The sequence below is a fragment of the Monodelphis domestica genome, chromosome 2 (assembly GCF_027887165.1).
Source record: "Monodelphis domestica isolate mMonDom1 chromosome 2, mMonDom1.pri, whole genome shotgun sequence".
Taxonomy (NCBI): domain Eukaryota; kingdom Metazoa; phylum Chordata; class Mammalia; order Didelphimorphia; family Didelphidae; genus Monodelphis; species Monodelphis domestica.
In genome coordinates, this window is record NC_077228.1 from 115,862,356 (window position 1) to 115,876,396 (window position 14,041).

Genomic DNA, 14,041 nt, shown 5'->3' on the forward strand with positions numbered 1-14,041 from the left:
TGCTTATGCTTGTTGCTGACTTGACAGGGGCGTATACTCTGGGAGTCAATTAAATACCTGGGCAATCATACATACACAACCAGAGGTATAATGGTAAATGACAACAGGCTTCCAAAAGGGGAGAGGGGAGAATATATTTTAAAGAACACATTTTAAAACTTAATCTGCAATATTAACATTTTCTCCATCACTTTCTTAAGTCTTGTTGGTGTTCATGATCCTATGGACCATATATTGTCTATATGCGCTTCTGTCCGTATGGACCACACTCTCCATGGGCTTTCTTAGCAAGGATGCTGAAGTGGTTTGCCATGTCCTCCAGTGGGTTAAGGTAAACAGGGTTAAGTGACTTGCCTTGGGACATCCCACTAGTGAGTGTCTGAGGTTGGATTTGAACTCTGGTCTTGCTGATTCCAGGTCCAGCTGACTCGAGACAATGCACAGAACTCTATATCAAGCCCCGATTTGTAGAGTTTGCGGACACAAGTCCGTCTGACAGTCTGTCGGTCTGTCTGTGTGTCAGTTCCTGCGCACGCGCACACCAATAGCAATAAGTTGGAAAGAGACCGGTACCGCCATAGCGGTCCCGCTCCTAGGACTAATTGTCCGCCAGGGGGAGACAGCGACAATAGAAGAATATTCTGAGCTCTTCTCCCTGTCGCAAAGTTACGTCGGGCGTGCTTTACGGCTGCACCACTGCCGCCGTCGCCGTAAAGCAACAGAGGAGTTCCATGTGGGTATGCGGAGAGGAGTCGTTTCCTTCTCTGAGGCGCTAGAGAGAAACTTTTAGAGATGGGGAAACGTAGAAGCCGAAGCCGAAGCCAGAGCCAGGTGCTGGGTAGCCTCAGTAAGAAGCAGAAGAAGCATCTGCGGGACTTCGGGGAGGAGCACCCATTTTACGACAGGTCGACAGGGGTCCGGGGGTGGAGAGAAACTGGGCTCGAGGCTTTTTCTTCCAGGCACCCCTTTCCTCTCTGGTTTCCCCTCTAGGAGGACCTTCAGGTCTCTCCCGGAGAGGTGGCCGACTCTTTACAGACTGACTTTTATGATAATTTCCCTCCTAGAGCCCAGCCTCCAGCCTACTTGGTGTTACTCATACAGGATTTAACATCAGTCCCGCTTCCGAGCTTTCGCATTAGCTGGTTCCCATTCTTGAAATGTTTTTCCTTTTTACGTCAAATTAAGGGAGTCTCTACCCTGCTGCAGACCCCAGTTTATTTACCTTCCCCTGCAGAACTTTACTTCTCATCACTTCACTTTTGCTTTTTCTCCAACTCCCGAAATTATTTTGTATTTCCTCTGTACGTTCGGTGTGGCCTGTATATGGTATGGTAGATTAGGAGCTAGCCTTGTAGTCGAGAAAGGTCTTAGTTCAAATCCCACCTCTGACATATCCTTATACAGTGTCGATCGGTAAATATTTATGAAACGTTTGCTTTGTGCCGGGCACTGTGCGAAGCGCTGGGGGACGAACAAAAGCAAAAACAGCCCTTTGCCATCAAGGAGCTCACAGTCTAATGAGAAAAACAGCATGTGACAAGTTGTATGTGAGATATGTAAGAAAAAGTAAGAGATTGGGAAAAGATTCCTGTAGAAGATGGTATTTTATCTGGCACTTGATGGAAGCCAGGGCAACCCTGTGAAGCCACTTAACCACTTAATTGCTGGAGACAGCTTTCTAGGAATATACACTTGGCAGAGAGAATGCAAACCAGCATTGGAAATGGGAGTTTCCCTATGTTGGTCATTCTTAAACTGTTGACATCACAGGTCTCATCCCAAATCCCTTTATTATTATTATACTTGTACATTTACTTTTTTCCCCCCTTCATTAGAATGTAAGCCCCTGAAAGGCATTGTCTTCCCTTTCACTATGCCTGGCTCTATGTAAATTACCTTAAATATTTATTGAATGGGAGAGAGATAAGCAAGGTGTGAACCTCCAAGCAAATTGGACATAGCTCTGAGAAAATAGTGTATGGGGAAAGCATCCAGATGACAGTCTATAGATCTGGTCTAGGAGCTTCCAGCTCCCAGTGGGAGAAAAAAAATTATGTAAAACATTTGAGTAGATGGTAGTGATATAAGAACAAAAATAAAGGTCCCCTTCTCAAATAACTTATATTCTTATGGGCTGGGACCCAACCAATTTGATTTGGAGCTATAAAGGATTTCTGTTCTAAATTTCACATAAGGCATTTTGTATACCTCTTCTCCACTTTGCTTTGTAAATGAATTTGTGTCACTGTATTAGTATTCTGTTTATTCAGTAACAAGGCCACCCCCTCTTCCCCCATTTGTTGATAATTGTTAGAATCTTATGTCAGCTCTTCTTTTTATAGGATTTCTGGAAAAGAAGCAAAGCCTCAAATCTGCAAACTGGTAATACTCTTTCCTTTAAAAAAAAATAAGCATAAGTTTGATTATGGAGATTTTTAAAAAAAAAAATACATAACCAGTATTGGTATAGTTTGGCCCTGTTTACCCACACAAAAAAAGAACGATTTGATGAGTAATGTCTATTACCAAATTTTCACATACAGTTGAGTGGCCATCCTATAGAACTTGTCCAAAGTTATGTATATCTTGGGCAAATAGTACAAATGGATGGTGGACTGGCTCAGAACAAGAGGAAAGGATGACTTGGATTGCTTTCAGGAAATAGCAAAGCTCTTTTATTGACCCCAAAATTTTCATGAAATAAAAGACTCATTTATTTAAATCCTAACATTTTACCAGTGCCTCTGAATGGCAACTAGACATGGAATACCACTTCCTCCAAAAAATTAAAAATGAATATCAAATAGATGACTGTGGAGAGCTACATGGAGAGGTTGAGCAGATAATAAGATAGATAGAGAAGGTGGGTGGGTCATGTGGCATGACAGATTTCAGCCAGAATGTTCCACCAGGGCCCTGAAGATGGTGTGAGAAAATGAGGAAGGCATCTAACATATTAGGTGGACTTTCTGTGGTGAACTCTTGGGAGAACATGAGTTATATAGAATGGGCTGACATGGTAAGTGGAAATCTACATTATTAGAGGGAACTCCCAAAAAGTGAGATTACAGGTTTATGTGAATATGGAAATGCTTGTGGGATATTAAAAGAGGACCACAGTTCTTCAGCCTTCTGAGATTGGTTTTGAAACCACCTGGTACAGTCTGGCAGGTTACTCAAAAGGTAGTGGGTCTACTTCTTGACCACCAGCCTTATTTATAAAATAACCACTGAAGGGGATATATAGAGGATATAGAGAGATTGTGTATGTGCATGTTGGATTTTGAACTGGAAAGGATAGTCCAAATTCTTTTGTTGTAATATCATTTATTCCTCTTGAATATTATTTTAAATAAGTAACCCATTATTTGGGACATGGAAATTCTAGTTTTAATGAGATTTATTTGACCTATACTTCAAGCCAGTTTCATCTCTTTAGCTTAGGAAAAATGTGGAGCTTTTAAAGGCTTTTAACCCTTCAAATTAGTAATTTTATAGAAGGTTTTATTCTGGGTTATGTATATTTAGAATGGTCACAATTGTAGGAGGGGTCAGCTAGCTAAGGCTAAACCTATTACACTGGGCTTTCAATCAGTTATTGGCCAAGAATGGGATAGTATAATATACAAATAAAAACAATGTAATTTTGTTTCTTATCAGAGACTGAGAAAACATAGATCTGTGACCAAGCCTTAACTCTGACAGGTTCAATCTGTAACTTGGGGCAAGACTCTAAACTTTAGTTTCTTCAGTTGTAAAATACAGCAGTTGTAAAATATGCTTGTCTCACAGGAGCATCCCACAGAAGATTTCATTATCTTGAATGTGCCTGTTGTGACTATTAGTTATTGTTACTATTTTTAATGTTTTATTTTTTTTATTGTTGTATTTTTCCTTTTAGTCAGAGAATTCAGATCATTCAAATTCAGAGGGTGATTCAGACAGTGAACCAGAAAAGATCTCTGACTATCATAAATTACTTGCCACCTTGAAGAACCTTTCAGAGGAGGAAGAAGAGGAGGAAGAAGATGAAGAGGAAGAAGAAGAGGAAAAGGAAGAAGAAGATGAAGAGGAGGAAGAGAGTGCTATAGAAGAGGCAGAAGTAGACAATGAAGGAGCCCATAGTGACAGCAGTTTGGAGGAAGAGGAGGAGGAAATCCAGGAAGGAAAGACAAAAGGTAGGTATCTCTTAGGATGTCATTTGTCAACACTGAACTCAGGTGTGCACAGACCTAGGCTTTGTACTGATAGGAGGTTGGGACAAGGAATGAATAGTATGCACTAAGAATGTTGGGGAAAGAAATCTTGCCTTGGGAAGATCCCATTTTACTGGGAAGAAGGGAAACCCCTAGGTTAGAAAAGAATACATAACTATGAAAATAAATTAAAACCCATACTAAGAAACATTTTAGATAGAAACTTACCTGGTATAATAATGTATGGCATGTTTCAAAGGGGTCTTAAGCCCCTTGAGACAGAGTTGGTTGTGGACAGCTTCATGGGTTAGGTAAGTATTCATGCATGAAAGCATTTTGGTTTCACTCAGTTGTATATTCAGCTTTTTTTGTGTCTTAATCCTTGTTTTCCTAACAGTCCAAGGTTTTACACTTCCTGTTTTCCATTATTTTGGCTGTTGGATCATTCATTTGAGAAAGTAATTATCTGCAAGGGCTATTTCTTGTTATTCTTGGATGCAAATCTATTACCCTTACTGTACTAGAAAGTTGTGCATCTTGCTTTCTTTATCCAGGTCTCCTCAAATGGCAAGTAATTATTAAGGATTCCCAGACCCTGGAGAGACAAAAACAAAAATGTATAGTCTCTGCTTGGGAGTAGCTTACATGCTGTTCTCAAAAATAATTCATTGTAAGCATGAGTTCTTAACCATCTTCTGAATTCATACTATCAATTAGTAGGCATTTATTAAACACAATGCATGCCAGGCACCAAAAATCCATGCAAAATCATGGTTCCTATAAACAAGGAGCTTCCCTTATAACAGAGGAAGCTGTATGGAAGTTGCCTGGTACAGACCAGATATATGCAGAGGACACAGGCAGTAATCAAATAGGGTAGGCAGTAGCTATGGTGAGGGGTTGAGGATACAGGTATAGGGCTGGTAACTGCCTCCTCCAAATGGCAGGATTTGGATTGAGCCTTGAAGAAGGCCAAACAAAGGGTTTTACGTTTGATCTGGGAGGTTATAGGGAGCCACTGGTATATATTGAGTGGAGAGAGCCATGGGGTTGATATTGCTGGAGAAATCAAGTAGCCTATCAGGAGTTACAAGTTTTTATTTTAATATATAACAATAGGAAAAGGCAAAGAGGCAAACATGGCTCTGTCTGAAACTGAGGATAAAGACGGGGAAGCACCTTCCCAGCAGGATGCTTCAGAGGATGAATTCACGGATAGGAAACATGAATCAGAATTCAGCCTGGAAACCAATTTCCTAGAGGAAGAAAGTGGAGACCATAAAGCCCTTCAGAAGGACGGTGGTTCTGCTGTGAAAGCCTCAGAAGGTAAGAGCTGAACTGCGGTTGTCCAAAGCCCCCATGCTTTTTGCAGCAAAGATGGGAGGGTGAGGATTACATGGGCAGGAGGACTCACCTACTGCTATGCCAGGCAGCTGGAAACTTCACGAGGTCTAACTTGTTCATTCCTAATTTCATTATAATGGGGAACTCTGGGTTAGGAGGCTCTTTCACCAGTACACTTCAGCAACTCTTCTCCTTAGCCTCAGTAGTGACAGGTGGCTCTGAGGGGTGATGAGACTTAGCCAGAATGTGTCAAAATTTGGGAAATGAACAACGGTCACTTTACCATTCTAAGTCAGAATATCTGCCCACTTGGCCAGACTAACTATAGCACTTATTTATAGGCCCAATCTGGGACCCAGGAGAGTCAGCTGCCCTAAAGAACTGGTCATATCCTGTGGATGGCTGTATAGAACATTGGAAACAGAGTGGGGCCAGTCTGGGGAACTTTGGATTTGGAGCTGGAATGGGCCTTAGAGATAACCTAGGACAACTAACTCCCTTATTTAGCAGATGAGGAAATTGAGGTGCTCTGCCTGTAGTCTCATAGGCAGAAAAAGACAGTCCTAAGAGTCAAACCCAGGGCTTCTAACCCTAAATCTAGTATCCTTTCCACTAAATTATATCACCTTGGAGACTTATTACCTCACTTTGTTTTTGCTGAGGAGGTCCTGGCCTCAGTGAGTCAGATCAATGAATTCACTCATGTTTTGTATGATATTAAGTTCATATCATTCCTCTGTATCACAATAACTATTGCTGCTACTGCTACTACTACTACCTCCTAAACCTTTATTTCTTTTCACAAGACTTATTAATCTAATTGCACATTTGTCAGGAAAAGGGGCTGTGTGGATATAGCCTTGCAGGTTTGAAATCCCTGGTTTAGAGTATGATCTGAATTAGGATGAAGTCTGATTTTATCCCTTGTGGGCCATTTCACATTCCTATTTTGCACAGCTTCATTCTATAGCACCTCCATTTGTTTTGGCAGCCATCTGCCAAGAGGAGATGTTGATTATCTAGTAAGTTGTGGGAATTTGGTGGGTGCCCAAGTTATCTCAGCATTTGATAACCATGACTAGCACCTATGCTACCAGTTATATTTATCAGCTAAAGGCAGCATATTTATTTTGGGAAACTATGAACCTGACATGGTCACCATAATAGACTTTAAAATTCATCAGATGTTTTAAACACATGATCTCCTTTGAGCCTCTCAACAGCTCTGTGAGGTAGGTGTTAGTTACTATTATATCTGAGAGGTTTAATGACTTACTGTGGTCTCAGACACTAAATGCCATTGGCAGGATTTGAGCATAGGTCTTCTTGGCTCCCAAGTATAGTATTCTGTCTGTTATGTCTCCACTGCCTCTGATCTGTTGATATTTATATCATTTTCTTGAGTGTATTAATGATTGTTTCTGCAACAGATCCATTTTTACAACATATGAACAAAAAACTGAAAGAAAAAGAAATCCAGGCAGTCCCCACAAACCCTAAGACTACCCAGCAACTAAAAGTAAGTATTGCCCTTCCATCAAGCTTTGAAATAAGAGGAGTTTGATATGGACCTATGCACACATCTGCTTTCAGAGTATATGTCTAGTGCTTTGTTAGTTTTAACATCTCCATTCACAGCGTCAGTAGCAAAGAGCTGGTTGTTGCAGTTAATACATCGCCAGTGGGTTTGGTTGTTTGGTTTGGGCATAGCTAAAGATATATAGTAGAAAGTTTTGGCCATCTTCCTTGCTTAGGGGAACTGGAAAGAAGGTTCTTTACATTGATTTTCTGCCTCTTATTTAGGCCAAAAGTGGACAGGGAACTGGGAAGTTTTTCTCATCTGTCAGTGACTCTCTCTGTTCCATTTTGTCCTTTGGGGTGGGAACAAGCTTGGTTGACTTCCTTAGTCTTCTGCTATATGTGTTTTGCAGGTCTTGAACACTAGGCCATCCCTACTGCCCTCCTCTGCTCCTAGTTCTGACTGTGTATTCTTGGTCTCCTTTATATCTGTACATTGGATATCTGTAATAGTCAAGTATTTGAAATAAAGAACTTAGGAGAGTTTCTTGCCTCTCTTCTCCTCTTTGTTGATGATCAATGAAGAGCTAACTTTAGAATAGAGGAACCATGATGTAGTAAAGAATGGATAACCAGCCTTGAAACCAGAGTGACCTTACCAGGCAGAGTTTATTCCTGACTGTTGTCTTCTTTGTTCCTTAGTGGTCAACTCTGGGTCAACTTGTCTTTTCAACCCAGTTTCAAATGCTGGAGACCTTTAAGCCTCCAAAGGACATTGACTTGATGACCCTTCATCTGCAGAAGCCCTTGGGTTCCACATGGCCCAAAATAAACAGCCAATTCCTGTCTGGCCCCCCAAAACCAAGTGGGCCCTTCTCCCCTCTACAGAAAGAACTCTTCTCAATCATGAACTCATACCGGGACTTGTTATATCCAGAAAGAACAGCATTAGGGAATGGTGAAGAGATCCGTCATGTGTACTGCCTGCATGCCATGAACCATGTTCTCAAAGCCAATTCCCAGGTGCTCACCAATAACAGCAAATGCCGAGATCAGAAATCAAGAGCTGGTGATGATGACGATGACCTCAGAGACCAAGGGCTTACTCGACCCAAGGTGAGAAAAGAAGCAGGTTGGCCCCTCTCAGAGGGAAGCTATCAGGCTTTTTCTTTAAATAGTTCTTTATTGTTATCTTTTGTTTTTTTTATCATTTATATTTCCCCTCTATCCTTCTCTATACTCCCTCCAAGATAGTCATCCCTTATATGATATTAATTATAAATGTGAAAATCATGCACATTTCCATATTAACCATATAACAAAAAAAGCAAGAAAAAGAAAGTGGGAAAATTATATTTCAGTTTGTTTTCCAGATTCATCAGTCCTCTCTAGTGATGGATAACATTTTTTCATCATGAATCCTTTGAAATTGTATTGATCACAGTGACTGAGTCCATCATAATCGATCATCCTTAAAATATTGTTATTATTGTGTCAGTTTTCACATAGTTTTCTCATGTTTTTCTAAAACCATTCCTCTCATCATTTCTAATAGTAGAATAGCACTCCATCATAGTCATACCCCATAACTTGTTCAGCCACTCTTCATTTGATAGACATCCCCTTAATCTTTGATTCTTTGCTTCTACAAAAAGAGCTGCTATAAATATTTTTGTACATATGGGTCTTTTTCCTTTGATCTCTTGGGATACAGACCTAGTGGTGGTATCACTGAGTCAAAGGGTATGCACAGTGTTATATTTCTTTAGGCATAATTCCAAATTGTTTTACAGAATGGTCAGGCCAATTCACAACTCCACTAATAGTTTCTTAATGTGTCTGGGTTTTCTCATCCTTTCCAGCATTTTTCTTTTCTGATAGGTGTGAATGGTATCTTGGAGTTATTTTAATTTACCCTTCCTAATCAGTAGGGATTTAGAGCATTTTTTATGTGACTTGATAGCTTTGATTTCTTCTTCTGAAAACTGCTTGTTCATATCTTTTGACCTTTTATCATTTGCAGAATGGCTCTTATTTCATAAGTTTGATTCAGTTCCCTATTTATTTGGGAAATTAGAAAAATTTTTGATACTTTTTCATTACCTGTGGTACCTTTTAGCAAAATGTAGTTTCCCTGATTATCTCTTTTAAACTATTTTGCTTTTGCTTTGTTTGAAATCATGATTGCCACTCTTGACTTTTTTACTTTATCTGAAGCATAATAGATTTTATTTCATTCTCTTATTTTAACTCTGTGTATTTCTGTTTCAAGTATGTCTCTTGTAACGAATATATTGTTAGATTTTAGTTTGTAATCCGTTCTGCTGTCTGCTTCAGCTTTATAGGTGAGCTTATCCCATTCATAGTCAAAAGTGTTTTGTTTCTGACTGCCTTCCCAATTCACTTTCATTTTTAATTACCCTGTGTTGTGGTGAAAAAATCACCTTTAAAAATTGTTATAATATTAATTTATGGTCGCCAAGGAATTTACTTATGAAATTCCTAAAATGAAACACTCAAGTCAGAATGGAGTTTATGGTGGTTTAATCACAATGGGAGTAAGAAAAAGGGACAGGGAGTGATGGAGAGAGGAGGAAAGGGAAAAAGGTTAACTCAACCTTCTGGCAGAGCCAGAGGGAGTTTAGGCCCTAAGGCCAAGGTAGAAAGGAGAATCAGTCCTTGACTCATGTGACAGATCTGAAAGAAAGCTGTCTGCGGGCCTCCTCTCTGCTCCAGTTCCTAGCACCGACTCGCGTCTAGCTCTGTCCACAGGAAGTGAACGAATTCCAGAGGCTGTTCCCTACCTCACTTCCTGTGCCTCACAAGTGCCAATGGTGGCTCAAGCTTGGCTTAGGATAGCCCAGGTGGGCAGTTAGTTATTTCTGATTTGTCATTGACTAGCACATGCCCGTGTAGTGTGGGTGTGCACAATTTTGGGTGCTAGACCAAGCAAGATGGAGATTTTAAAATTCACAATCTCCCCTGATGATGATTGGGGAACTAGTCTCCCCAACTTATCACTAAACATAAGCGTCCTGCACCCTGAAAAATTCTAACTGCAAGTGTATACAAAAATTTACCCACTAAGAGGAAAACTACAATAGTTGTAGATTAGGGGAAATAGAGGAGAGAGAATGACAAAGGAAAGGAAAAAATAAGAAAATAAATTTAGGAATTCAATGTGTTAAAAGCAAAATAAAACAGTTCCACTTGTCAATGGGTAGTTATCTCCAATGCATATATAGGATACAGTCAATCGGTCTCAATAGAGGATGCTCTCTTTACATGTGAGCAATGAATCCAAGAGTCCTTTTCTCCAACCTTTATAGATATTGGAGTAGTCAACAATATTTGGAATGGTCCTTCCTAGGAAGGCTGGATTGCTCCTGTACGCTGGAAGTTCTTTATATACACGTTGTCTCCTGGGTTCAGGTCGTGAAGTGAGAAGTCTAGTGGTCCGGCTTGTACTGCAGCTCCGGATTCGTGTAGCTCACTCAGTTTGTGCTGTAATTCCTGTATATAGGAAGCAATAGTAGTATCTCCCCCTAATAGTGATGTATAAGCTGGGGAGAAAGGCTTAGCCTGTATAGGCGGATGTCCAAAAAGCATCTCAAATGGTGAGATGTGTAAGTCTCCTCTAGGACTGCTTCTAAGATAAAATAGGGCCAGAGGGAGAATTTCAGACCATTTTAAGTGGGTCTCAGTGCATAATTTGCCAATCATAGTTTTAAGTTCTTTGTTCATCCTCTCAACTTGGCCTGAACTCTGGGGATGATAATGGAACATGGAATTCGGGAGTTATCCCCAAGCAAGAATATATCTGATTTAGAACAGAATCAGTAAAATGACCCCCCCCCCCCCCTATCGGAATCAATACATGCTGGCAGGCCAAAGCAAGGAATAATTTCTTTTAAAAGCACCTTAGCAACAAAAGCCACTGTGGCTTGGGCTGTAGGAAATGCTTCCAGCCATCTGGTTAGTTGGTCGACTATGACCAGACAAAATTTATATTGTCCAGCCTTTGGCATCGTTATGAAATCTTATCTGCAGGTGCTCAAAAGGTGTGTAAGCCAGAGGTTGCCCACCAAAGGCTTTTCCACGAAAGGCATGTTGGTTATATGCCTGGCAGGTAGAGCAGGCTGCACACACTTTAGAGGCTATGGTAGTTATACCAGGGTCCATCCATGCTCTCTTAACAGAGTCCACGATGCCCTTGGTACCAAAGTGGCCATTGTGTTTTAACTCAGACTTTGAGGCCTTCTCAGTGCCCAGTTGCTTATTATTCAGCCCAGCTGGACCCAGTAGCCTCAGAAGCACCACCATGCCTTAGAGGCGTGGTTGCTACTGTTTTACTAGTGACAAAAACTGCTGATCTAGTATTAGGATGCCTATTGACAATTATGTGCCCACATGAGGTAGAAGCATTATTGCTAAGACAGAGAACACAGGCATTTTCTGATCAGCGAATTACAAGATATGAAATAACCTTGCTAAACAATGAAAATATCACTCTGAAACGCTGTACAACCCTTAATCCTGCCACCTTGCTTCCAGACTTACCAACTTCAGGAGAACCATTACACAGTTGTGAAACACTAATGTCCATGGCAGAAAAGCCTCAGGATGATCTCTTGGACACTCCCTTAAAAAACTCAGACCTGATCTTATTTACTGACGGTTCTTCTTTTATGAGGGATGGCATACGCTACAGTAGAGCTGCTGTAGTCACAGAATTTGCCACTGAGTGGTCAGCTTCACTGCCCTCTAACATTAGCGCTCAAGGGGCAGAACTCATAGCTCTGAAACATGCCTGTATAATTGCCAAGGGTAAAAGGGCAACAATTTATACAGATTCTAGATATGCTTCTGGCATTTGTCACTCAGTCGGGATGCTATGGCTCCAGAGAGGATTTTTAACCTCAGCTGGAAAATCCATAGCTAATGCTGAAATTATTAGTGAAGTCCTTTCTGCTCTTCAGCTGCCTGAAGCCCTAACTGTAGTTCATTGCTCTGCCCATACAGGTGGCACCGACCCTGTCTCTAGGGGAAATGATCAAGCAGATGCTGCTGCAAAGCTAGCAGCCATAGAAGGGCCTGAATTACTTTTAACATTAACAACCACTGATGACTTAAATTTATCACTTTCCTATAATGAAAAGGAAGTGGAAAAATGGAAACAAAAATTCAAAGCAATTATTGGTTTTGTTTTTTTTCCCCTCTTTTTTTTTTAAACCCTTACCTTCCGTCTTGGAGTCAATACTGTATATTGTCTCCAAGGCAGAAGAGTGGTAAGGGCTAGGCAATAGGAGTCAGGTGACTTGCCCAGGGTCACACAGCTAAGAAGTGGCTGAGGCCAGATTTGAACCTAGGACCTCCCGTCTCTAGGCCTGGTTCTCAATCCACTGAGCTACCCAGCTGCCCCCTTCTCCCCCTCTTATCCTCAAATTGTTGTATTGTTTAAGTTGATTATGTTTTCATGATCCTTTTTGGGGAAACTTCTTTCCCCAATAACAATCAAATGGAGACTTGAATCCAGGACTTCAATCCCCAGAAGTCCTTGCTCCACTTCCCCAGAATGCTTTGTACTATCACTGAATTCTCACCTGGGCCGAGATCAGATGGGGTATTTAACCTGATTGGAAAGGCTTTTGGCTCTCTTTTTCTTTCCTGTTTCCACTTGCAAGCAGACGTGGTTCTTTTCATAATGTAGGTGAGGTCGTCTAGCCAGAGGCCTAGAGTCATGTTTTCTTATTCTGTATTTTCTTTAATCCTTAACCTTTAATAAACCTCTAAAAATATAATACTCCTTGCAGAGAGAAACTAATTTCTTCCTGCCTCAGATTCCCTAAAATTTTAATCTTTACACCTGACCCCCCATCTCATATCCCCTTCCCCATCTATTTATTTCCTTGTTGGAAAAGGTAGATTTCTATATCTAACAGAGTCTGTGTGTGTGTACACGTGTGTACATATTTTTTTCTCGTCGAACCAGTTCCAGTGAGAATGAAGGTTTAAGCATTGCTTACCCCCCCACACTTTTCCCCCTTCCCTGAAAACCTCTTCCTTGCATTCCTCTTTCTTCCATTTTTCCTTTCTCTTCCCCCTCCCAGTGTATCATTCTTTCTCACTCGTTTTATTTCTTGACATTGTCCCAACACAATCAGCTCATAGCCATACACATTTCTTTGTAGATTGCTTCTAACTGCCCTGATAATGATAAAGTTCTTATAGTTACATGTATCATCTTCCTATGTAGGAATGTTAGCCATTTAACCTATTTAGTCCTTTATCATTTCTCTTTCATCTTTACTTTTTTATACTTCTCTAGATGTCAAATTTTCTATTCAGCTCTGATCTTTTCATCAGGAATGTTTGAAAGTCTTCTATTATTCTGAATATCTATTTTTCCCCCTGAAGGATTATGTTTAGTTTTGCTGAATGGGTTATTCTTAGTTGTAATCCTAGCTCAAGGCAGCTAGGTGGTGCAGTGGATAGAGTCTTGGAGTGGGAGTCAGGAAGAGTTCAAATCTGACCTCAGACACTTACTGGGCGTATGACCCTGGGCAAATCACTTCACTCTGTTTGCCTTAGTTTTTCCCTCACCTATAAAACAAACTAGAAAAGGAAACAGCCAAACACTATTATCTTTTCTAGGAAAACCCCAGATGGGGGTCACAGTGAGTTGGACACACCTAATCATATAAACAACAAATTCTATCTCCTTTGCTTTCTGGAATATCATATTCCAAGCCCTCTGCTTTAATGTGGAGGCTGCTAAATCTTGTGTGATTCTGACTGTGGCTTCCCAATATTCATATTGTTTCTTTCTGGCTGCTTGCAGTATTTTCTCGTGGCCCTGAGAGCTCTGGAATTTGGCTATAATGTGCCTGTGAATTTCCATTTTTGGATCTCTTTCAGGAGGTTTGTAAAAGTTAAAATTAAATAATGAAAACATTATATTTTAAGAGATTTATTTTTTTTTT

The 14,041-nt window shown here is 40.5% G+C and overlaps 1 protein-coding gene across 2 annotated transcripts in view; it reads left to right on the forward strand.

Annotated features, from left to right (window-relative positions):
• The first annotated feature begins 694 nt into the window (after positions 1-694).
• Positions 695-14,041, forward strand: part of UTP25 (UTP25 small subunit processome component) — a 56,569-nt gene continuing 43,222 nt past the window's right edge. Inside the window, exons 1-7 of one of the 2 annotated variants that reach the window (XM_007481331.2) lie at positions 832-905; positions 2,343-2,382; positions 2,913-3,019; positions 3,902-4,178; positions 5,316-5,522; positions 6,971-7,059; positions 7,761-8,174. In XM_007481331.2, coding sequence (XP_007481393.1) covers positions 2,936-3,019; positions 3,902-4,178; positions 5,316-5,522; positions 6,971-7,059; positions 7,761-8,174 — 1,071 coding nt within the window. In that variant the 5' untranslated portion in view covers positions 832-905; positions 2,343-2,382; positions 2,913-2,935. Of the gene's footprint in view, positions 906-2,342; positions 2,383-2,912; positions 3,020-3,901; positions 4,179-5,315; positions 5,523-6,970; positions 7,060-7,760; positions 8,175-14,041 lie in introns of both variants that reach the window. The other variant, XM_007481330.2, reaches the window with a different exon arrangement.